Here is a 25541-nt window from a genome sequence, read left to right as displayed (position 1 = left end):
GCATAGAACAAAATGGAACTAGGACTGCAAGGACCATTAAACCTAAATGATAGGACAATAATATGAATCACTATCTGTGGTTGAAATAATTTTACATTTCAGCCTAAAGACATTCTACCGCGAGAGCCAGGAGTGCAGACCGCCATTGAGTTATATGATGGACAAAAAATTACCGTACACCACATTGTTTTCATCTTTCCAGTCTTTTACAATCAGTGCAGGTGAAGGGGACTAGAGGACAGATTTTAAGCAATTTAAGTAAGCAAACACATTTTAATCTTGCTTGGTCTAACTACTATGACGTACTTTACCTTATATTAAAAGGGCAATCTGTGTTTGGTACATTCATTTTTGGACTTAAGAATCAATGGTTATATGTAATGAATTCAAAAGACTATAATTTATAATTGCACTATCAGCTTAATTCAACTGCCGTACCCCATCAGAACCCAAAATATATGCTTTTTTTACTCCGTTGTTTTGAAATGTGTAAACGTAAACTAGCACTGTATAGCCTCAACCTGGCTAAAACTATCATGTTGATGTTATGAATGGTCTGTCGTTCCTTGCATCCACAGCTCTGTCTATGAATGTAAGGGTAGTTCAATTTTTACAGCCCCATCACTCAGCTGTTTACCAAATAAGTGGCGGGGTAGATGGCTTTGTTGTTTGAACTATAGATTGCCAAAGTGACTTTCTGATAAAATAGCCTCCTCCTCTTCCTATCGGTCGTCACTAATTACCACATCCACAAAGTCATAGACCCCGCCTATTTTTATTATTTATCATTTTAAACCTACCTTTACCCGAATCTTAACCACACTGCTGACCTTATGCCTAACCTTAAATTAAGACCAAAAAGTTAATTTTAGTTTTCATGAATTTTTACAATATAACCTATTTTGACTTTGTGGCTGTGGTAACTAGTATAACCCCTGGTTTATCATGCTGTTTAGTTTCACTTTCTCTTAGTTTAGCTATTGGAACAGATCACTTCAAACCACAACTGCAATACAGTCAACAGACAATTATCCCATAGCTGCAATACAGGGAACAGAAAATTATCCCATAGCTGCAGGGTAAGTCTACTTTCCTCATTTCCTTTCATTGACAATTCATGTTCAACATGAACACCATAACTATCATTTACAGTTGGGTGGGTGTCATGATAAGTTTTGTGATCATTTAATATTCTATGTCTACAACAGGAATAAAACAGTAGACACGGTTAAGTGGAAACTGGTAGTGTAGATTTTAGTGGAACATTTTTTAGACGTGTAATTCTATGAATGTAGAATAGAACAGAGGCAGTAAGTACTTTTACACTAACACATTGCTTTCACTTTCTAATTCCAAGAAATCATGTGGTCCAGTGGAAGGAGTGAGGTGGCAAAGTACTCTAGTGCCAGATATTGTGAAAGATTACAGCAAAAAGTTAATGTTTAGAATGTGAAATAGTTTCACGCTGCTGTACCCAGTTTGGACCATAGAGAAAGATAGGTTATCTTAATAGTTTGTATACTGGTTGTAGTTTTATTATCCTGAATGTATCTATCTAGACTAATAAACCATTTCTCTGTTCATTCACTTTCTATAGATCTATGTTGGAACGCAGAGGTAATTTTCAACAGGGCTCTTTTGTATAATTTAAGATTTTGATATTTGGGGTACATTATAAAATAAATGGTTAAACCTAAAACACTCTTATAGATGGCTGAACTATGATCCAAATATTCATTGTTCCAATTAACACCAACATTAATACTTTCATAAATAACCTTTTTGATTTCTCTCTCTTGTCTAAGTGGCACACAAGATGAAATACTTCACAGTTGAGACTGGCAGTACTTTGAGTTCTCATATTCAGTTTATGAGACGACTCAACACCACAAGATGTTTTACGGAAGTCAAGTCTCCGGTGGAGAGTGATGTCATCATGGCTTTCTGTCCCATCGTCTCCTGTCTTGGGACTGATATTGAAGCAGCACTGCAACAGATTCCAAGTACAGTAACTCATCCCAAATATAACTTCCCAAGCAATGTTATTTCCTTCTATACCAGATATTCTCTTTCCACACCAGATTTACTCAAAATGTACCAACGACATAAATTATATTACTAAATTCTTTATTTGAGATGCTTATTGGTTTATTTTGACGTATTCCCTCATTCTCTTGACAGCTGGTAAAGATGTCATTCTGGTAGTGCTGCATCACACCTTCAGCCCAGACTTCACTGTACCTGACAGCAGCAGACTAGTGACCAGAAGTGATGTAAAACTCACAGTGGACTGTCTGTTCCATGAGAGCCAGGGAGGACTACTGGACTGTCCTCGTAATGATGCAGCAGTCAGGACTATTCTGAAGAGGCTGAACATACAGCCAAAGGTAGCTAACCCTAATTCAAGGTTCAGGGAGGGCCACTCTCTTTAAATAGCTCAAAATGCAAAACCATATAGTTAACCAAAGTATTTTATTACACAGGGTCTGATAGTGTAAGAGAAAATAAATAGTTGTAGTATGAATCAAATATTAGTATTTGTAATGAGTGTTTTCTATAGATTGGAGCTGAAGAATGGATCAGTTTAGACTGTGTTACTGAACTCTGTAGCTGTCACACAGATTGTAATTGGGATTTTGTATCAATGAATCATCATTGTGAGTACAGCATCTCTCTGTATTTGATGTACTTTATACTTCTTCATCTCTTTTTACAGACCGGACATCCTGGCATTCTAGCTGTGACTCAGAGCATTATAATGGTTTGTCAAATCAATGATAAAACTAGACATCGTCAATCGTGTGCCTCTTCGGGGCGACACTTTAAAAGGAAGAAAAATAGAAGTCAAATTTAACGATGGTGTCTGTCATAATGGAGCTGTTAAACAAAAGTCAGTACTGCTGTGGATCTCACAAGTCATTATTCTCTTTGCAGTGGCCAGTGTCTTCAGTCTACAGCTACCTTTTCAATCACAGTAGGTTCTATTGTGTTCATTAATGTGGTCAATGTAATACAGTAATCATCACAGGTCATATCACTAACATTTTCTGTTTTATGTTTCCTAATCTTTTCAAGATCCACGTACCTCTACAAGACCCCGTTATAGCAGTGTGATTAAGAGCTATTATAGCTCCTCCAGTGACAGGCAAGAGGTCTTGATTTGAATACAGGGCTTTAATGCTGGTCAACCCGTGACAACTCATTGCTGCTTATCACACAGAGGTGCTAAACATCCTTTTAAATGTCCTTTATCTTCTTCTGTATACTTTCTTTGTAAGTATGCACTTAAACACGATAACAGTGGAAAAATAATTCGCTTTTTGCGGTAAAGTTTCCTCGGTGCGTCGCTAAAAGGCGCTTGGGTGACAACACTCGGGCGGAACCAATAATTAGTTCCGTCTTGCTGTAAACGTACAATTCAGAAGAAATTAAATAATAAAAAGTGCAAATACATGAAATAAACTAAAGTGCTAATACATGAAATAAACTGGCGACAGAGGCAGTTACACTCCCACCAAATCACAAGTGATTTCTTAAAACTTGGAGACAAACCTACTGCATGAATAAATTAAATGAAACTCTGTCCTAATAAACAACTAATAAACTGTGTGTGAGTGTATGATAGAACCATCAGTCTGCTTCTAGCAATGTAACCGTTTTCTGAATGGGTCTCTCCAGGTAAACAGGTTTGGCTGTACGCTTTCCTCTTCCATCCAGGGAGGAGTCACTGATGAGTAACTTGTGTCTCCTCACTCTTTCATCACTTCCAGGATACATCTCGATGACTCTTGCTAGCTTCCATTGGTTTCGTGGTGTGGCAGCATCTTGTAACAGAACAATGTCACCGACCTTTGCATTTCTGCGATCTTTGGTCCACTTCTGTCTGTGTTGGAGATTCAGGAGATACTCCTTTTTCCATCGTACCCAAAAGTTGTTGGTTAAGAGTTGAACTCTGCGCCATCTTTTGCGGAGGTAGAGATCCTCCTTGACAAACTTTCCAGGAGGAGGGAGAATGATTGTGGATTTCATGGTCAAGATGTGGTTTGGTGTCAAGGGCTATGGACTGGTAGAATCGTTCAGATGATCAGTGGTTAGAGGTCTGCTATTCACAACCGCCATAACCTCATATAGAAATGTTCGTAGGGAAGAGGAGTCAAGTTGTCTGGACGACTGTTTTAGAATGGACGCCAGGACACTTCTGATAGTGCGGATTTGTCTTTCCCAGACTCCACCCATATGACTTGAGGCAGGGGTGTTCATGATGAACTCGCAGCCCAAATCTTTGAGCTCTTCTTGATCCATCTCTTTCAGTGCTTCAATGAACTCACGCCTTGCTCCGACAAAGTTTGTCCCTTGATCACACCTTATCTGCCTTACTGATCCACGAATGGCGATGAATGAACGCAGAGCATTGATAAAGGCATCTGAGGTCAAGTCATCAAGTGCTTCAATGTGAACTCCTCTTGAACACATGCAGGTGAGCAACAGCCCATAACGCTTTAGCTCCTTTCTTCCTTCCTTAATGTGAAATGGTCCGAAGCAGTCCATTCCACAGTAAGTGAATGGAGCAGTTGTTTCCATCCGCTCTTCTGGAAGGTCTGCCATCCTTTGTTGCTCTGTGCATCTTTGGAACCTTCTGTTAGGTTGGGTGGGGGACTCAGGTGCAGAGACGGACACACGAACAAAGAGGGTGAATTAGGATGTAGTTTATTCAGCGTGTTTTGGCAGAGAGAAGCAGTTCAAGGTGGAGTAGCTTCAGGCCGGGGTAGGAGCTGAGTGGGGTGGAGAGCCAGTAGTCCTGAGAGCTGGATGACAAGGATATCAGACAACAGAGGAGCAGGTTGCGGCGTGGGAATGGCAGGCAGGCAGGCAGCAGGAACAGACGGGATCTGGTCGAAGGAGAGACAGGTTACAAACGTGGCAGAAACAACGATAATACTGAGAGAGTACAACTAAACTGAGATTTGCTGTACAGGGCCAAGTTACCACAGATGGTGTAGGAACGAACTGGCGCTGGAGAGGTGTCCAGCCCGGGTAGATAACTGCTGTTTGATTGATGACAATGAGCCGCAGCTGGAGGTAACGGAGCATGATAGAGAATGGCCACGCCCCCTGACCTAGATCCTCTGACTGGTCTGCACAGCAGGGGGAGACAGACACAGACAACACACACACACAGGGAAAAAAGGAAAAGGGAAACAAGCGGAAACAGGACCAACAGTGCCGGACCGTAACACCTTCTGCAACTTGTGCACTTGTGAATATGGGATGAAACAAGCTTGCTGCAACCCAGGATCCATATGCCATTGGATCGGAGTTCATTTATAGTCATTCCTCGACCTTGATGGTACACTCTCTCATGATAGTGCTTGACGAGCAATGCAGAAACATGACTGTCTCTAGGAAGTACTGCTGGATGCCTCACATGTGGATGTAGGGCAGCATTAGCTAAGCGGCCTCCTACTCTGATTACACCTTGATCATCCAGGAACGGACATAGTTTGTGCAACTGGTTGGCTTTGTCTTTGACCTTTGTCTCCTTATGATGTCTAAGGCGTTGAATTTCTTGAGAGAGAGTTGCTTCCTGGACCATCTTGATTATGGTCAGCTCCGCCTCTTTCCTTTCCTCCAAGTTCGAGGCCTCACAGGACTTTGGCTTGAGACCTTTGATTTCCTTAGCACGGCGCTTGAGTCTGGCAACAGCCTTCACCATTCTTGCCCAGTCTGAGAACTTGTGTAGACGATCTAAAATAGTTTTTGCTTCTTCTGCCTGAGTGTCATGAACCTGAGCTTTCTTGACCTCTGGGTCACTGCTCTCGATCTTTCCCACCATGACAACTCCAGTTGGTAGCTCTTTTTGCCAAAGAAGGTCTGGACCTGTGAACCAGTTAGAAGCTGTGAGTTGTTCTGCTGTGACACCCCTTGAGGCGTGGTCAGCTGGGTTGTCTTCTGAAGCTACATATCTCCATTGTCTGGCCTCTGTGCTTAGCTTGATGCGTTCAACTCTATTTGCTACAAAAACATGAAATCTTCTGGCTTCATTACTGATGTATCCAAGTACAACCTTTGAGTCAGTCCAGAAACATTCTTGTTGGCAGTCTATTTCTAGTTCTTTCTTGAGCATGTCACTGGTCCGGACTGCTACTACTGCTGCTGACAGCTCGAGTCTTGGTATGGTCGTGACTTTAGTAGGAGCAACTCTTTTGACTTTCCCATGACCAGGGAGCAGTGGACCTCACCTGATGTACTGACTGCTCTTAGATACGAGCACTCTCCATAGCCTGACACGCTGGCGTCAGAGAAGTGGTGGAGCTCAAAATGCTGGACCTTGAAGCTTGATGGCAGATAGTATCTTTGGATTCTCACACCAGCCAAGTTTTTTAGATCTTGCAACCAAGACTCCCACAGGGGTCGAAGGTCATCAGGCAAAGGATCATCCCAACTGAGCTTGTCACGACACATCTGCTGCAGGATCTGCTTTCCTACCAGGATGAAGGGTGCCACAAATCCAAGTGGGTCGTACACCGAGGCAACTGTGGACAAGACCCCTCTGCGGGTAAGTGGATTTTCTTTGACAACCACTCTGAACTGCAGCTCATCAGAAGTCACACACCACTGTACTCCTAGTGCTCTTTCCATGTGTGGTTCTCCCAACATCATGGTCAGGTCCTTGACGGCTTTAGCACACTCTTCCTCAGGAATTGTGGCTAAGACTTCTTTGCTGTTGGAGATGAACTTGTGCAATCGAAGTTTGCCTGTGCGACAAAGCTCTCTTGCTTCCTTCACTAGTTGGATTGCTTGGTTTTCAGATTCTACACTTGCCAATCCATCATCGACGTAGAAGTTCTTCTGGATGAACCTGATGGTTTCTTCTCTAAAGCGTCCTTGTCCTTGAGCGGCAAGGTGCTTCAGGCCATAGTTAGCACATCCAGGTGATGAAGCTGCACCGAACAAGTGGACCTTCATTCGATAGATGGAGGGCTGGGCTTTAAGATCTCCATCCTTCCACCACAAGAATCTGAGGTAATCTTGGTCCTCTGGCTTAACATGGAACTGGTGGAACATACGTTCTATGTCACACATAACTGCCACACGACCCTTTCTGAACCGACACAAAACTCCCACCAAGGTGTTTGTTAACTCTGGGCCAGTCAGGAGATGGTCATTCAAGGCTGTCCCTTGAAACCTTACAGAGCAGTCAAAAACGACACGGATCTTACCGGGCTTTTGGGGATGATACACCCCATGGTGGGGGATGTACCACGCTGGGGTCTTGCTAATATCCTCTTCAGGGACAAGCTCGGCGTCTCCACAAGCTATTGTCTCATCCATAAAGGTCTTATAGTCTCTGCAGTACTGCTTATTTCCCTTTAACTTCTTCTCCAGACATCTGAGACGGTGGATGCCACATACCTTGTTATCTGGTAAGTTTGGTCTTCCTTTCTTGAAGGGAAGTGGCATTTCATAGTGCCCATCATCCTTGAGTCTGATGCCACTCTCCATAATTGACATGAACTGGAGATCCTCTTGAGAAAGGTGTTCATCTTCTGAAGCCCTTTCTACAAAATCAGATTCCAACACCTTGATGACGTCTGTTGGAAGGACTACTTCTTTGATCTGTGTTCTACAGACATAGTGCACTTCGTTTGGGAGATTTGGAAGAACTGATGTCACTTGCTTCACAATGACTTGATGGCTTATTCCAAAGGCATCTCCAAAGTCAAGACATGGGTTGCCATAGCCGACTACACTCCAACCCAAGTCTGTTCTCTGAGCAAAGGGCTCATTTTCTTCTCCAGCAACCACTTGTCTTGGTGCAAGAGCTTGAGGACAGTTGTAGCCAATTAGTAGGCCGATGTCACAGCTCTGCAGAGGAGCAATTTCATCTGCAATGTGCTCAAGATGAGACCATGCCTTGGCAGTCTCTGGTGTGGGAATATGATCTCTGTTTGCAGGGATGAATTCTCTTGAGTAAGTTACTGGCAGGTAGATTATCTTATCGGAGTAGAATCCTCTTATTTGTAGATCAGTCAGCCTTCTGCTAGGCACCACTGTATTTCTTGAAGCCATTGTGGAGAGCTTTAACTGGACTGGTTCATTTTTAGTGTGAAGCACCTTTGCTGTCTCTTCAAGGATGAAGGTCGTGTCACTCTGTGTATCGAGAAGAGCGTACACAAGAACTTCATGATTTGGCTTACTTGTAGTGGACAACCACACAGGAATGACTGAGGATGTATGGGTGCCTTTAACATTCTGGATAACTCTGTTAGATGTTACCTCGCGTGGTGGTTTTGTCACCCTCTCTTGTGAACGATCTGTCGTTCCTTCTCTTGACTTGTCACTCTCCATTTCTCCATCAGTCCTTGTTGACATTCCTCTTTCTTTGCTGCGATTATCGTGTAGGCAGGTTGGATGTCCTTTCTCACAAGTATCACAGATCCTTCTATTTTCACACTCCTTTGAGCGATGGCCAGGCTTCAGACAGCCAAAGCACAACTTCATCCCTTGAACAAACTTGACTCGCTCAGAGATGGTTTTATTCATAAATTTCCAACACTTGTGTAGACTGTGACCTGACTTCTCACAAAAAACACAGCTTGCGGAGGAAGCTTTTTCATCTGAGTTAGTTGCTAGTACCTTTGCTCCGAGAGCTCTGTTCTTTAAAACCTTGATCTGCTCACCTTCAGCAGGTTTCAGAGCATGGAGAGATGTTATTGGGTTATTTGCAATCTTAGCTTCACGTGTGAGAAACTTTACAAACTGCTGGAAGCTTGGGAATGTGTGACTTTCTTCCTCCACTTCTATGACCTTTCTGTTCCATCTCGAGGTCAGCCAGTCTGGAAGCTTTGCAAGTAACTTCTGGTTCTCATTGCAGTCATTAAGTACTTCGAGGCCTCTGATCTGAGTCATAGCAGCCTCACAGCTCCGAAGAAAATCAGCAAACTCTTGAAGTTCGATACTGCCTTTGGAGCTTATCTTGGGCCATGCCTCCAGCTTATCTCTGAATGCTTTGGCTATGAGGAATGGATTTCCATATCTTTCCTCGAGAATCCTCCATGCTGCGTGATAGGCTGACTCTGAACCAAGCAGGAAGTAGCTCTCTATAGCCTTTTTAGCAGGTCCACCCACATACTTTCGCAAGTAATATATATTTTCTTCGGCTGGAATGTTTTTCCGATCAATGAGTGTCTGAAATGAAACCTTCCAGTCATTGAATCTGAGTGGGTCGCCATTGAATATTGTTGGTTCAGGTATAGGAAGACGACCTGCACTGATGGACTCTGCAAGTGCTCTAACAAGAGCTGCTGTGCTGTCATCCTGCTTTGAATGTGCCCGGTCTTGTGGTGAAGAATGGTGCTGCAACAGATTATTTTCATGTTTAACTTCTTCCTTTTCCTTCATACAGACACTTTGATGGAGTAGACTGCTTATTTCTTTATCTGAGCACTCACTCTGATCATACACTCGCTGACGTGCCTTAGCAGCCTTTAACTTTTTAACTGTCTCTAGTCGCTCCAGTTGTCTCCGCTTTGCATCTAGCACCTTTTGTCTCTCTGCAGCTTCAGCTTCAAGCCTTTCCAATTCCTCAATGCAACACTCTTGTTCTAGTAGTACTTCTAGAGTAGCTTCATTGGCAGCAACTTCAGCAGCGGCATCTTGTCTGCTAACAGAAATCTGACTTGAATGTCTGGAGCTGCTTTGAGCATGAGAGGACTTAGTGCATTGGGATTTGATACTTATCTTGTCTGAGGCTACAGACTTGAATATAGACGATGTCGCCCTGTTGCCTCGTTGTTCATCTCCTCCACCGTTATCTGCTGTCTCCAAACGATCTTTTGCAGTTTGGATGATCTTCCTGGTTACTGCATCACAGGTGTCAATTCTGCGACGTGTGTCATGGTCAGGGTTGTCTATGCGCCTTAACTCATCATAAGCAATGTTCAGATTCTCTGAGGCAGCACTTATTTTGCTTATGTGTTCATGTAGCAGGTTGTTTGAGCATTGTCCACTCAAAGCTTGCTTGGCTTCTTTAGCAATAGCCTTCCACTCCTCATAGCTCACAGTGAAACGGTGAGCAAATCTTCTTATTTGCTCATTGTACAGTTCTTGGCCCTTTTCTGTTAACTTTCGGTCTCTTTGGCTTCTTCGTGGTTCTTGTGAGGAAGTGTGGTCATTAGCTCTTGTGCCTTTAGTAGCCTGTGGTTGCATGTCTATGCACTGCTGCTCTATACTTTCACCTACATTAACCTGCTTTCTCCCAGAGGTAAGACTCTGACATTGTTACTTGGTGTACTTAAATTTGGGTTAAATCTAATTTGGCCTGTAGCTAAGTGATTCAGCTCCCATTAGCTATTCACGTTTATACTATTTTTACCACTAATATTATTTTTTAGAACATATTCACATCTACTTCACACAAATCAATATCACGTTGTTCTATGAAATGCAAAATTCAGTCTCTTGGTTGTAGCTTATTTAACACTTAAACATACACACAACTATACCGTATGAATATGAAGGCAAAAATGTGTCAGTCTCTTGTGGGAAATAGTTTAAGCTTCTTTGCATCAGCTGGATTCATGGTAAGGCGCCTGGATTCTTCTGTGGATGCTGCGGCTGTGTAAATGTCAGGAGCAGATGCACACTCTTGGATGTAGAGATGTCCCTTCTTGTCCATGGATCACGGCTCTTTGGTACTGTCTTCCTCGTCTACTCATGCAGAGCAGATGAGTTCTCACTGTAGCTCCTCCAGTGACAGGCATGAGGCAAGAGGTGGTCTCCTGAGTGGCGCAGTGGTCTAAGGCACTGCATCGCAGTGCTAACTGTGCCACTAGAGATCCTGGTTCGAATCCAGGCTCTGTCGCAGCCGGCCGCGACCGGGAGACTCATGGGTGGCGCACAATTGGCCCAGCGTCGTCCAGGGTAGGGGAGGGAATGGCCGGCAGGGATGTAGCTCAGTTGATAGAGCATGGCGTTTGCAACGCCAGGGTTGTGGGTTCAATTCCCACGGGGGGCCAGTATATATAAAAAAATATGTATTCACTAACTGTAAGTCGCTCTGGATAAGAGCGTCTGCTAAATGACTAAAATGTAAATGTAAATGTAAATGTAAATGTAAGAGGTCTTGATTTGAATACAGGGCTTTAATGCTAGTCAACCCGTGACAACTCATTGCTGCTTATCACACAGAGGTGCTAAACATCCTTTTAAATGTCCTTTATCTTCTTCTGTATACTTTCTTTGTAAGTATGCACTTAAACACGATAACAGTGGAAAAATAATTCGCTTTTTGCGGTAAAGTTTCCTCGGTGCGTCGCTAAAAGGCACTCGGGTGACAACACTCGGGCGGAACCAATAATTAGTTCCGTCTTGCTGTAAACGTACAATTCAGAAGAAATTAAATAATAAAAAGTGCAAATACATGAAATAAACTAAAGTGCTAATACATGAAATAAACTGGCGACAGAGGCAGTTACAGCTATATAATGGTTTGTCAAATCATTGCAAATGATAAAACTATACATCATCAATCATGTGCCTCTTCGGTGCAACACTTAAAAAAAAAAAAAATAGAAGTCAAATTTAACGATGGTGTCTGTCATAATCGAGCTGTTAAACAAAAGTCATTATTCTCTTTTCAGTGGCGAGTGTCTTCAGGCTACAGCTGCATCTGTAGAGTGAGTTCATATGTGAAGCGGCGCTTCTGGGACAATAATGAGGTTCAAAGTAGGTAGTAGGTTGTCATTCATGTGGTCATTGTAATTAGAGTAATCATCACAGGTCAAATCAGGACCACTAACATCTTGTGTTTCATGTTTCCTAATCTTTTCAAGATCCATGTCCCTCTTCAACACCTCGTTCCAGAAGTGATGAAAGCAGTTCCACTTTTGTACCAACAATGAAGATATGAGAATTGTATTTATCTATCATTTCACGGCCTACTAAATAAGAAAATGTATTTACTTTGGATGTGAAGAGAATTTGCAGTTGTAATGTATAGTAATTGGGGCCGATATAAAAAATTTGATTAAAAATAATGGAAAATAATAAAGAAGAAACAGGATCTGTGGAAGGGGACACATCTCAACATCACTGGTAGTTTATACATGCATCCCACTTCTGACACCAGTGTAGCAAACAGTGGGGGTAACCCGGGTTGCTTGACGCAAGGCTAACTTGCTAGCCACAAATTCAACTATTTTGGAGGAGTTTGTAACAGGCATACAAAGGCCTCACTATTTTTGCAGTAGTTCAATGACTGAGCTGAGCTCTAAAGTGAGGGAAAAGGCGTTTGAACAAAACATTGCATTCTGGGACGTGTTACCTGGTCGGGTTGTTGAAGTCAAGATGGCTGTAAACACCAAACGGTGGCTAGAGCATGAAATTGGCCTCAAATGAAGTTCCTTATTCAGTAAAATCCTTAAAGGGCACCACTTATCAACCTAATTTTCATTATCTCCAGCACAATACCAGTGTCGACATATGTGAAAACGGCGCATTTGTACGTTTTGTAGGAAAAAATCTAACATTAACTTTACGTATGGGTGGTCCTCTGTAGCTCAGCTGGTAGAGCATGGCGCTTGTAATGCCAGGGTAGTGGGTTCGATCCCCGGGACCACCCATACGTAAAACATGACATGACACATGACTGTAAGTCGCTTTGGATAAAAGCGTCTGCTAAATGGCATATTATAATATATTATATTATTATATTACCTGATGACATTATCAAAGCACATTTATAAACACTGATTTTCAAACACTGAGATTCGCGGTGACGTGGGGAGCAAGAAAATACCCTCCCTTGGGCTAGAAACTCACTGCAGGTTTTGAAAATCAATGTTTTTTACTTTTAATCCTACCCTGTGATGTCACAGACAAGCATTTTTTTAGGACCTTATCTTTCTAACCACAGATTATAGAAACACGCTGTTTTCACATATGTAGACACTGGTTTGGTGAAGATTAATATGTGGCAGAATTTCCCTTTAAATGAAGTTCCTTATTCAATAAGAGTGTTTTGCTAAAATGTTATCCAGCCTGTGGAGGAAGCGTACATTCATATAGATGTCTGATTAACAGGATCACGAACTGAGGGATAGTCTTGTCTTACAGGTAGCTGCCAAAATAAAGGAAACGTTTGAGTAAATGAGGGATACAAAGTATATTGAAAGCAGGTGCTTCCACACAGGTGTGGTTCCTGAGTTAATTAAGCAATTAACATCCCATGATGCTTAGGGTCATGCATAGAAATGCCCAGTTGCCCATTATTTTGGCTACCAAGGCTAGAAGAAGAGATTTCAGTGACTTTGAACAGAAAGGATGAGGCGAAGTGAAAGGGTCCACTCCCGTCAAAATCTGTCCATGTGGGAAAACAGAAATTCTGTTTATTAAGCAGACCCCCTACCTTCCCACCTTTGGGACAATGACTCCCATTGTTAGGGCGGAGACAATAACATCTCTTCATTATATACAGTATCTCTGCTTTGAAAGAAGGGTCTCAAAGGAGCATAGGGGGTTTAAAAGGTATGTGTCTGTCTCGGTCACAAGGCTCAACCCAATTGGACACTTTTGGGAGATTCTGGAGCAGCGCCTGAACAGGGTTTTCCACCACCATCAACAAAACACCAAATGATGGAATTCCTCCAATAGATTTCCAGACACTTGTACAATCTATGCCAAGGCGCATTGAAGCTGTTCTGGCGGCTTATGGTGGCCCAACACCCTATTAAGACACTTTATGTTGGTGTTTCCTTTATTTTGGCAGTTAGCCTATCTGTACTATACCTTATATTACTATACCTTGTAGCAATGCCGCCCCTATATCGACATAATTCCTGCCTAAGAGCTGAAATGCATGTTTAGGTTCCCCCTCCGAAGAATGACGGGGAATACTTATAGGCCTACATATTCACGAATTGTGGGTGGGAAGGAATGTCGTGGTGAATTATATGGGGAATGCACAAACTAGAATGCTATTGTAACAGAGTTGCTTCCGTCCCTCTCCTCGCCCCTACCTGGGCTTGAACCAGGGACCCTCTGCACACATCGACAACAGTCATCCTCGAAGCACCGTTACCCGTCGCTCCACAAAAGCCACGGTCCTTGCAGAGCAAGGGAAACAACTACTTCAATGTCTCAGAGGGAGTGACGTGTTAGAAATTGCGTAATTCAAATCTGGTATTGGAATAAGAATCAAGAGATCTTCAATCCAAGCTAAATTTATTATATGCAAAATGTATGTATGATAAGTATGAAGGTTCGTATATACGGGTCCGCTGAGATACCACGCAGGGCACTCAGAGAACTAAACCATTGTTTACAGGTACTTTCTCAAATACTCTGACAGAGAGTTCCCACCTCTTCTGTTGGCCAATCAGAGTAAAGGACTGAGTGTGGTTTAGACTTTACTCAGCCAATCCGTTGGCGCACGGGTTAGTCCCACCCCTTGGCGCTCCACCGTTCCCAGGCATAAGTTGCTATCATAATAACCTGTAGAGTCAGCACCCAAAAGACTGTACGTTCCTACATCCAAGGACGGTTCACAGACAACGGTTCACAGACAACAAAGAGGCAGTGTTCGTATCTGTAAGAAATACAAGTCTTATCTGTCCTTCCCCTAACGTTCCACACATGAATCACAGCCTGTTATGTGAAACAATTTATATCAGTATAGTACAAACCTATGCTCCTCATTAATGCATTCCTTCTAAGCTATTCATCACTTCAATCCAATTATTAGAAAACAAATCCCAACAGACGTCACCGATTGAAATGCTACTAGCGCGCACCGCTAACTAGCTAGCCATTTCACACCGGTTACACTATCTTGCTAACCTTATCTAGCTAGCTAATGTTATCTGTTGTTTTTTGCTACACCATATTCAAAAGTTTAGCTGGCTAGGCTATTCTGGAGCTGGATTTGTCAAAAACATTTAGGGAAAGCATTGCCACAGATGGAAACCAATATCTTTGACTTCACATTCTATTGTTATCTCCAAAGATTGGGCATCTTCAATAAGATACTTATTTTTCTCCATTGTAATGGACACAGTGCAACCTTTTGTAGGTAGTCATTGAGCAAAGCCAAGTCATATAAACAGCCATTGAGCCAAGCCAAGTCAAATATACATTAATGTAGCAAAGTCAAGTCATATATACAGTCATTGAGCCAAGCCAAGTCATAAATGGTCATTGAGCAAAGCCAAGTCAAATATACAGTGGGGAAAAAAAGTATTTAGTCAGCCACCAATTGTGCAAGTTCTCCCACTTAAAAAGAAGAGAGAGGCCTGTAATTTTCATCATAGTTACACGTCAACTATGTCAGACAAATTGAGAAAAAAAAAACCAAAAATCACATTGTAGGATTTTTTATGAATTTATTTGCAAATTATGGTGGAAAATAAGTATTTGGTCACCTACAAACAAGCAAGATTTCTGGCTCTCACAGACCTGTAACATCTTCTTTAAGAGGCTCCTCTGTCCTCCACTCGTTACCTGTATTAATGGCACCTGTTTGAACTTGTTATCAGTATAAAAAACACCTGTCCACAACCTCAAACAGTCACACTCCAAACTCCACTATGGCCAAGACCAAAGAGCTGTCAAAGGACACCAGAAACGAAATTGTAGACCTGCACCAGGCTGGGAAGACTGAATCTGCAATAGGTAAGCAGCTTGGTTTGAAGAAATCAACTGTGGGAACAATTATTAGGAAATGGAAGACATACAAGACCACGGGGGGCCAGTATGAAAAAAAAAAAGAAAGAATAATGTATGCACTAACTGTAAGTCGCTCTGGATAAGAGCGTCTGCTAAATGATGTAAATGTAAAAATGTAAATGTAATAATCTCCTTCGATCTGGGGCTCCACGCAAGATCTCACCCCGTGGGGTCAAAATGATCACAAGAACGGTGAGCAAAAATCCCAGAACCACATGGGGGGACCTAGTGAATGGCCTGCAGAGAGCTGGGACCAAAGTAACAAAGCCTACCATCAGTAACACACTACGCCGCCAGGGACTCAAACCTGCAGTGCCAGACGTGTCCCCCTGCTTAAGCCAGTACATGTCCAGGCCCGTCTGAAGTTTGCTAGAGTGCATTTGGATGATCCAGAAGAGGATTGGGAGAATGTCATATGGTCACATGAAACCAAAATAGAACTTTTTGGTAAAAACTCAACTCGTCGTGTTTGGAGGACAAAGAATGCTGAGTTGCATCCAAAGAACACCATACCTACTGTGAAGCATGGGGGTGGAAATATCATGCTGTGGGGCTGTTTTTCTGCAAAGGGACCAGAACGACTGATCCGTGTAAAGGAAAGAATGAATGGGGCCATGTATCATGAGATTTTGAGTGAAAACCTCCTTCCATCAACAAGGGCATTGAAGATGAAACATGGCTGGGTTTTCAGCATGACAATGATCCCAAACACACCGCCCGGGCAACGAAGGAGTGGCTTCGTAAGAAGCATTTCAAGGTCCTGGAGTGGCCTAGCCAGTCTACAGATCTCAACCCCTTTTTGGAGGGAGTTGAAAGTCTGTGTTGCCCAGCGACAGCCCCAAAACATCACTGCTCTAGAGGAGATCTGCATGGAGGAATGGGCCAAAATACCAGCAACAGTGTGTGAAAACCTTGTGAAGACTTACAGAAAATGTTTGACCTGTGTCATTGCCAACAAAGGGTATATAACAAAGTATTGAGAAACTTTTGTTATTGACCAAATACTTATTTTCCACCATAATTTGCAAATAAATTCATTAAAAATCCTACAATGTGATTTTATTGATTTTTTTATCTCATTTTGTCTGTCATAGTTGACGTGTACCTATGATGAAAATTACAGGCCTCTCTCATCTTTTTAAGTGGGAGAACTTGCACAATTGGTGGCTGACTAAATACTTTTTCCCCCACTGTATATAGTCATTGAGAAAAGCCAAGTCAGTCCATGGACTGGAGTTTTTCAGTATCTCAGAAACAGCTGGCCTCATGGGCTTTTCACACATGAAATGAATGAATGGTTCGACAAACAAAAAACATCCAGTCAGTGGCAGTCCTGAGGGAGAAAACAGCTGGTTGATGAGAGAGGTCGAAGGAGAATGGCAAGAATCGTGCAAGCTAACAGGAGGGCCACAAACTGGCAAATACGGAGCAGTACAACATCTAACGCAAAACTCATCGGTCCTTGTCACGGACGGGCTATTGCAGCAGACGACCACACCGGGTTCCACTCCTATCAGCTAAAAACAAGAAGAAGCATCTCCAGTGTGCACAGGATCACCAACACTGGACAATTGAGGTGTGGAAAGCCATTGCCTGGTCCGATGAATCTCTGATCTATTTTTTCAAGAAAAACCTAGTTCAACCAAGACAGCAGCAGGGGGGAGCAATGTTTAAAACAAAGATCAGACATACTGTAAAAACTTACAGACATAGACACACTATAAAAAAATATATACATTTCAATTACAGAAACATACAAGCGTCATACTTAGAAAAAAGTAAATCATATGTACCACCGCATCAAGTCCTAATCACAATCACATTCCTCAGTAACATGTGAGTCAACCAAACTTTCAAACTCCTCCAAGGAAACAAGATCCAGGAATTTAAAGCTGGTCTGGAGAGAATTCCACCACCACGTAGCTGAGTAGCTAAAACACTTTTTGCCATGATCCGTTCAGATTTTAGGAACTGTTAAAAGTAAGTAGGAGAGAGGCCATAACAGGTGTTTATTTTCTGTCCTTATCAAAGATGAACAGCGATAAGGTGGCAGTTTTCCATAAGTGGCCTTATAGATCATAGTGTACCAATGTTTAACCCTACGTAGTCAACGAAGACCAGCCAACAGCACTATAGAGATCACAATGGTGTGTTAGACACTTTTGGTTGGTAATAAACCTACGTTTGAACGGCATAGATTATAAAGACAATTTAAGTCAAAACTGTAACTAGGCCACTCAGGTACATTCAATGTCATCTTGGTGAGCAACTCCAGTGTGTATTTGGCCTTGTGTTTTAGGTAATTGTCCTGATGAAAGGGGAATTTGTCTCCCAGTGTCTGTTGGAAAGCAGACTGAATCAGGTTTTCCTCTAGGATAGGCCTGTGCTTAGCTCTATTCTGTTTATTTTGATCCTAAAAAAACTCCCTAGTCCTTGCCGATGACCAGCATACATACCCAGAACCAGTGATTGACTTGGACTGAAATAGGTTCCGGTACTCATTTTGGGTGCCGGTACTGTTTATATGTAGGTGCAGGAGCTCCACAATACTGTTGAGCTTATATTCTATAAGAGGAACAGGAGCTCAAGCAGTAGAACATTTGAGGTGCCGGTACTCAGCTCTGGTGAGCTCCTGGCCAAGTCAAGTCCTGCCCATAACATGATGCAGCCATCACCATGCCTGAAAATATGAAGAGTGGTACTCAGTGATGTGTTGTGCTGGATGTGCCCAAACATGACACTTTGTAGTCAGGATATAAAGTTCATTTCTTTGCCACAATGTTTGCAGTTTTACTTTAGTGCCTTATTGCAAACAGGATGCATGTTTTGGAATATTTTTATTCTGCACAGGCTTCCTTCTTTTCACTCTGTCATTTAGGTTAGTCTTGTGGAGTAAATACAATGTTGTTGATCCATCCTCAGTTTTCTCCTATCACAGCCATTAAACTGTAACTGTTTTAGTCACCATTTAGTCACCTCCCTGGTCTTTGTAGTTGAATCTGTGTTTGAAATTCACTGCTCGACTGAGGGACCATACAAATAATTGTGTGGGGTAAAGAGATGAGGTAGTCATTGATATCATGTAATTATATTGAACCTAGTCAATGGGCAAACCATGATTTGGACATGCTCCCTTGGCTACAGCCCACTATGGATAGCAACAAGAATGAAGAGTTTCATGCAGTGAGGGTAAAAAGTATTTGATCCCCTGCTGATTTTGTACGTTCGACCACTGACAAAGACATGATCAGTCTATAATTTTAATGGTAGGTTTATTTGAACAGTGAGAGACAGAATAGCAACAACAAAATCCAGAAAAAACGCATGTCAAAAATGTTATAAATTGATTTACATTTCAATGAGGGAAATAAGTATTTGACCCCTCTGCAAAACATGACTTAGTACTTGGTGGCAAAACCCTTGTTGGCAATCACAGAGGTCAGACGTTTCTTGTAGTTGGCCACCAGGTTTGCACACATCTCAGGAGGGATTTTGTTCCACTCCTCTTTGCAGATCTTCTCCAAGTCATTAAGGTTTTGAGGCTGACGTTTGGCAACTCGAACCTTCAGCTCCCTCCCAGTGGCGGCTCCTGAAAAAATTCTCAGGGGGGGCAATTTTTCTGATGATTTAGGTGACCTACACACATTTAAAAAAAGATATGTCCAGCAACAACATGAAGACAGGGGCAGCATATAAGTCAATACTGATGTACACATTACTTGCTTCAAAAAGGCCTCATGGTTGAATTGGAAATATGTGCACCTGAGCATAATTCACAACAAGCAAGCAGGAGCTTTTGATAGAGGCTACTGAAAACATTGATGCAAGTTATTGGTAATAGGAAATTTTTATAGACTTCCATATTCTGCCCTCTTGTATAGATTTGTGAAAATGAACAGTGATAGACATTTTGCCTGAAAACAGAATTTGAAAATAATTTCTAGAAAAGGTAAACACAGCTATCTGTATGGCTTTGTAAAAATGAACAACCATATTCTGGCCAATTGTATAGATTTGTAAATATGAACAACCATATTCTGGCCAATTGTATAGATTTGTAAAAAAAAAGTTTTACTTTTTTTTTAATGAAAAATAACTATTTTAAACAACATCAACTGTGAACTGATTTGGGCGTGTGTGTGTTAAAGAGACAGACAGGGAGGGACAAAGAGAGAGAGAGGCTACATTACTTGTACTGAAACTGTTCTCTTCTCTCTTTCAATGCAGCAAAGCGGTCAATGACTTTCTCATTGAAATCAGGCATGCTGAGGACTAGTTTACTAGTTACTTTTTTGATGCGAGAAGTAGCTTGCTGCATGATAAAATTCAGCTGATGCACATAGCAATGCACGTAATGGGCATTCTTGAAATGCTCATGTACCTTTTGCTGCACACCAGCCTTCTCTCGCCTCATCACACTGGCTCCATCGTAAGCTTGCGCAATGAGTTTGACTTTCTCGTCGTCGGCAAAAAGACCGTTCAGTCTCTCCAAAAGCACACTGGCGATTGAGACTGAGGTTGATTCCGAGATGGGAAGGAACTCAAAAAAGCGCTCCTGCACTTTGTGGTTGCTATCTATGTACCTCAGCACCAGCTGTGTCTGTGTAGAAACATCCGTGGTCTCGTCAGCTTGGATAGCTACGAAGTTCGCCGACTTCACCTCCTCCACAATATGTTCCCTCATGACCGCTAGCATACACTCCAGTAGCTCGTTTTGAATGGTCTTTGATGTGAACTTCTTTCAAAGAGACAATCGAGTTGCACTGAACGCTAGCCATCTTGATAGTAGTACGTGAATTGATTGACGCTGCTACCCGCTCTTTTCTTAGTTACGTTCATGGTTATGTTACGTATGACGAAAGCGCGTAAGTGCAAGCCCTCAGAAACCCATAGAGATTGTATTGAAAGCTCTGATATTTGAAAAAAAAAGATTTTACATGAGAGGCTATGAGAGACTTCTGGGCGATTTTCAACCTGACTGAAATCGCCCCAAAACGGGCGGGGCCATTTGAAGCACGACTTTAGCCTGATTGGACATTTAGTGGCAGATCAGACGTCTAGATTAGAACACTGATAACTACTGTTGCCGTGATATAATTGATTAGAAAAAAAATCCCTTGCTTTTCCCGTTTGGCAGTGCGTCGCCCATATCGCCCTAATGAACACACCGCCCCTGCTCCCTCCACAGATTTTCTATGGGATTAAGGTCTGGAGACTGGCTAGGCCACTCCAGGACCTTAACGTGCTTCTTCTTGAGCCACTCCTTTGTTGCCTTGTCCGTGTGTTTTGGGTCATTGTCATGCTGGAATACCCATCCACAACCCATTTTCAATGCCCTGGCTGAGGGAAGGAGGTTCTCACCCAAGATTTGACGGTACATGGCCCCTCTCCATCGTCCCTTTGATGCGGTGATGTTGTCCTGTCCCCTTCGCAGAAAAACACCCCCAAAGCATAATGTTTCCACCTCCATGTTTGACGGTGGGGATGGTGTTCTTGGGGTCATAGGCAGCATTCCTCCTCCTCCAAACACGGCGAGTTGAGTTGAGACCAAAATCGAGCTCTTTGGCATCATCTGACCACAACACTTTCACCCAGTTCTCCTCTGAGTCATTCAGATGTTCATTGGCAAACTTCAGACGGGCCTGTATATGTGCTTTCTTGAGCAGGGGGACCTTGCGGGCGCCGCAGGATTTCAGTCCTTCACGGCTTAGTGTGTTATCAATTGTTTTCTTGGTGACTATGGTCCCAGCTGCCTTGAGATCATTGACAAGATCCTCCCGTGTAGTTCTGGGCTGATTCCTCACCGTTCTCATGATCATTGCAACTCCACGAGGTGAGATCTTGCATGGAGCCCCAGGGAGATTGACAGTTCTTTTGTGTTTCTTCCATTTGCGAATAATCGCACCAACTGTTGTCACCTTCTCACCAAGCTGTTTGGCGATGGTCTTGTAGCCCATTCCAGCCTTGTGTAGGTCTACAATCTTGTCCCTGACATCCTTGGAGAGCTCTTTGGTCTTGGCCATGGTGGAGAGTTTGGAATCTGATTGATTGATTGCTTCTGGGGACAGGCGTCTTTTATACAGGTAACAAGCTGAGATTAGGAGTGTGCTCCAAATCTCAGCTCGTTACCTGTATAAAAGACACCTGGGAGCCAGAAATCTTTCTGGTTGAGAGGGGGTCAAATACTTATTTCCCTCATTAAAATGCAAATCAATTTATAACATTTTTGACATGCGTTTTTCTGGATTTTTTATTTGTTATTCTGTCTCTCACTGTTCAAATAAACCTACCATTAAAATTATAGACTGATCATTTCTTTGTCAGTGGGCAAACATACAAAATCAGCAGGGGATCAAATACTTTTTTCCCTCACTGTATGTTACCTGCACTGCTTATTGCACGTTCTACATGAGGGCCTTGACATTTGTGAGTGTATCTGTGTTTCTATCCCCCTCCTGACTGGTTATGGACTCTGCTCTCTTCTCCAGAGGCCCTGCCCCTACTGGTGGGAGTGATCCAGTCTCCAGACTCCAAGGTCAAGGAGAATGTCAACGCCACAGAGAACTGCATCTCAGCCGTGGGCAAGGTCATGAGGTTCAGGCCCGAGTGTGCCAACGTCAACGAGATCCTTCCCCATTGGCTCTCCTGGCTGCCACTCAACGAAGACAAGGAGGAAGCTGTGCACACCTTCGACTTCCTGTGTGACCTTATTGAAAGGTGGGGGACTGACTTTACTGATTTGGGTTGTTCATTAGGCTCCGAACGGTAGTTAACTAACAAATGGGGAGTAACTAATTGAACTTAGCCAATAAGAAATGTTTCATTTAGCTTTCTGTTGCTACGAGTTTAGACATTTTCCATTGTGTCGCCTAATGAACGTGACCCGAGTGTTGCAGTTGATATGTCTATGTTGTAGATGTTGTTCTCTTTTGTTAATAATGTATTTTCCTCCCAACAGCAACAATCCTATTGTCCTCGGACCAGACAATGCAAATCTTCCCAAGATATTCCAGATCATCGCTGAAGGGGTCACAAACGAGTCTGTTAAGAGTGAGGATGCATGCAGCAAGAGATTGGCAAATGTCATCCGTCAAGTGCAGGTCAGCTATTGCTCTGCTTGCCAAAGTTACCTTTTGTTCTATCTAGAAACTTTTTTTCTTTTCTTTTTTTTTTGTCATTTAGCAGACGCTCTTATCCAGAGCGACTTACAGGAGCAATTAGGGTTAAGTGCCTTGCTCAAGGGCACATCGACAGATTTTTCACCTAGTCGGCTCTGGGATTAGAACCAGCGACCTTTCGGTTACTGGCACAACGCTCTTACCCACTAAGCTACCTGCTTTTGATCAATCAAATTGTGCAAAACAATGAGGAATACTGAATATTGGCTTGAACCAAACAGGTTAATTTGAAACACCTTGTCAGTGTCCCACATTGAAATGTCCTAGGTCCAGTCTAGTCTGTCAGCAGTTTCTTCATCTAAAAAGGTATTGTGTTCCTCTACCCCCCAGGGTTCTGGAGGACTGTGGACACAGTGTGTAGCGATGCTGAATGAGACGCAACAGAAGGCCATCCAGGACCTCCTCAACACCGCTTGAGAAGCCTTATCCCCTTAGTTTGTTGGAAAGCAACAAAATCATGTTTAAACATCTAGCTCCTGGATCTCCTCCTTTCTAGATCACCATCTCCTTTTCCAGCTCTGATCTGTAGCGTGTGTGTGGACTTCACTGCAGCCTCCTGCCGCCCCCCCCTCCCCCCCCCCTCCCTATCCCCTCAGTCAGTCTCCCCTGCACTCGACTAACTGTAGGGACCAGGTTGGTTTGTTTCTGAGCGACTGAGACTCCGCCCCCTCCATAGGATGACCCTTCACCTTTTTAAATCAGTAATGCGTCGACGACGCCCCCTGGAGCGGACTATACCCTCTTCTTGAATCCAGACGGTTGGAGCGTTGTTGGCCTCACCTGCGCAAAGGGAACACAAACACAAGTATTAATCCAGTTTCTTCTCCATCCTGTTAAACTGTTCAGAAATATCTGGTTTTATGATGAAATTGACTTAATCCTTTCCACGATAAGTTTGACTGGTGTAGTTGTGCTCTGTGGAACCATGTGAAAATGTCATGTTTACCCAGGTGTAAGAAACTCCTAGAAGTGTCAGACTTGGTAGGACCCAGCCGTTGTAAGAGGAGGAGTCTTGACTGGGGAATAGAAGAGGTGGGAGTGTGTACATGCCATGGGGTGACCGCTTCCTGCCTCTAGGAATTCACGGTTATTCTATATATTATTTCTTTTGTCTAGGCTTTTTTTGTTTCTTTCTGAAGGCGCCCCACAGTGGCACCTGGAGGAAACGGCCTCTGTATGCCATCTGCTCACTGATCTGAATCTGTCTATTCTCAGACTAACAGCATGTGTGTCAGTGGCTAACTCGCACTCTCCTTTAAATAAATGATAGTGAGAGGAAATCATTATTGTCCGTCTGGGAGATTTAAAACAAACACCTAAAGGGGTTATTTTCCTACTCTTGAAACCCTGTATAGAGGTAGAAGGGTAGGTTTGTTTTTCATGAAGGTTTACACCCATTGAATATGAATGAGGAAAGTTGGTTTAGGATTGTTAATAGTGTCTTTGCCACGATGTGCTGGGTTATGGACATGTAGAAGCATGATTAGAATTTCTTAAGGTGTGCAACAATCCTCAGCTAAGATTTGGTTTAGAACCTTAACACCCCTGCAGGTATTTGGTGGATTCCAACAATATCAACAATAAAATTCACATTGACAGAATTGAGGTATTTGTCATTAATTCATCTTTGTGTGCATGCACATGCATGGGTTTTCACTTTCACTGCGAAGTTGGCTTATTATACTGAACAAAAATATACATGCAACAATTAAAGATTTTACTGCGTTACAGTTCATATAAGGAAAATGTGTCAATTGAAACACACATTAGACCCTAATCTATGGATTTCGCATGACTGGGAATACAGATATCTGTTGGTCAGATACATAAAAAAAAAAAAAAACTTTTGACTCATGCATCGCGACACATCTCTGCATGCTAAATGACGTAAATGTAAATAGTTGATCAGGCTGTAGATTGTGGCCTGCAGTGTGGAATGTTGCCCCACGCTTCAGTGGCTGTGCGAAGTTGCTGGATATTGGCTGGAAATTGAACACGTTGTCGATCCAGAGCATCCTAAACACACTCAATAGGTGACATGTCTGAGTATGCAGGCCATGGAAGAACTGGGACGTTTTCAGATCCAGGAATTGTGTACAGATCCTTGCGACATGGGCAGTGTATTATCATGCTGAAACATGAGGTGATGGCTGCGGCAATGGGCCTCAGGATCTCTTCACCGTATATTTGTACATTAAAATTGCCATTGATAAAATGCAAATGTTGTCGGTAGCTTATGCCTGCCCATACCATAACCCCACCGCCCACCACGGGGCGCTGTACTCACTGTGAACAGAGTGGCCTTCGAAGGTGAGCATTTGCATACTGAAGTCTGATCAAGATCCTGGTGAGGACGACGAGCGCGCAAATGAGCTTCCCTGAGACTGTTCCTGACAGTTAGTGCAGATATTCTTCGGTTGTGCAAAACCAGTTTCATAAACTGTCCGGCTGGCTGGTCTCAGACGATCGCAGGTGAAGCCAGATGTGGAGGTCCTGGGCTGGCGAGGTTACGCGTAGTCAGCGGTTGTGATGCCGGTTGGAAGTACTGCCAAATTCTCTAAAATGACGAATGTGGTTTATGGTAGAGAAATTAACATTAAATTCTTTGGCTACTTGGTGGAAATTCCTGCAGTCAGCATG

General features: G+C 42.8%; 2 protein-coding genes across 2 annotated transcripts; both read left to right on the top strand.

The window, feature by feature from the left end:
- The first annotated feature begins 954 nt into the window (after positions 1 to 954).
- LOC311109776 (uncharacterized protein) lies at positions 955 to 12161 on the top strand. The gene is made up of 9 exons (XM_084152764.1): positions 955 to 1079; positions 1598 to 1617; positions 1806 to 2003; positions 2182 to 2387; positions 2717 to 2761; positions 2935 to 2974; positions 3076 to 3145; positions 11643 to 11727; positions 11835 to 12161. The coding sequence occupies exons 2-8, from the start codon at positions 1602 to 1604 to the stop codon at positions 11680 to 11682; spliced, it is 615 nt and encodes a 204-aa protein (XP_084008890.1). The 5' UTR covers positions 955 to 1079; positions 1598 to 1601; the 3' UTR covers positions 11683 to 11727; positions 11835 to 12161.
- A 6712-nt stretch (positions 12162 to 18873) lies between these two features.
- Positions 18874 to 23470, top strand: LOC311109538 (importin-5-like; the record flags this gene model as incomplete). The annotated part of the gene is made up of 4 exons (XM_084152462.1): positions 18874 to 18912; positions 22214 to 22440; positions 22682 to 22823; positions 23232 to 23470. The coding sequence occupies 4 exons, from the start codon at positions 18874 to 18876 to the stop codon at positions 23316 to 23318; spliced, it is 495 nt and encodes a 164-aa protein (XP_084008588.1). The 3' UTR covers positions 23319 to 23470.
- Between the last annotated feature and the right edge of the window lie 2071 nt (positions 23471 to 25541).

The sequence above is a fragment of the Coregonus lavaretus genome (genome assembly GCF_964263955.1).
Source record: "Coregonus lavaretus genome assembly, chromosome: 35".
In the NCBI taxonomy this organism is placed as follows: Eukaryota; Metazoa; Chordata; class Actinopteri; order Salmoniformes; family Salmonidae; genus Coregonus; species Coregonus lavaretus.
Note: the sequence above shows the minus strand (reverse complement) of the source record. Positions and strands in the feature narration are given on the sequence as shown.

Coding starts and splice junctions, on each gene's coding strand:
- LOC311109776 (XM_084152764.1), top strand. Junction 2,004..2,181: donor AGCACTGCAACAGATTCCAA/GTACAGTAACTC, acceptor TTCTCTTGACAG/CTGGTAAAGATGTCATTCTG. Junction 2,388..2,716: donor GGCTGAACATACAGCCAAAG/GTAGCTAACCCT, acceptor CTCTTTTTACAG/ACCGGACATCCTGGCATTCT.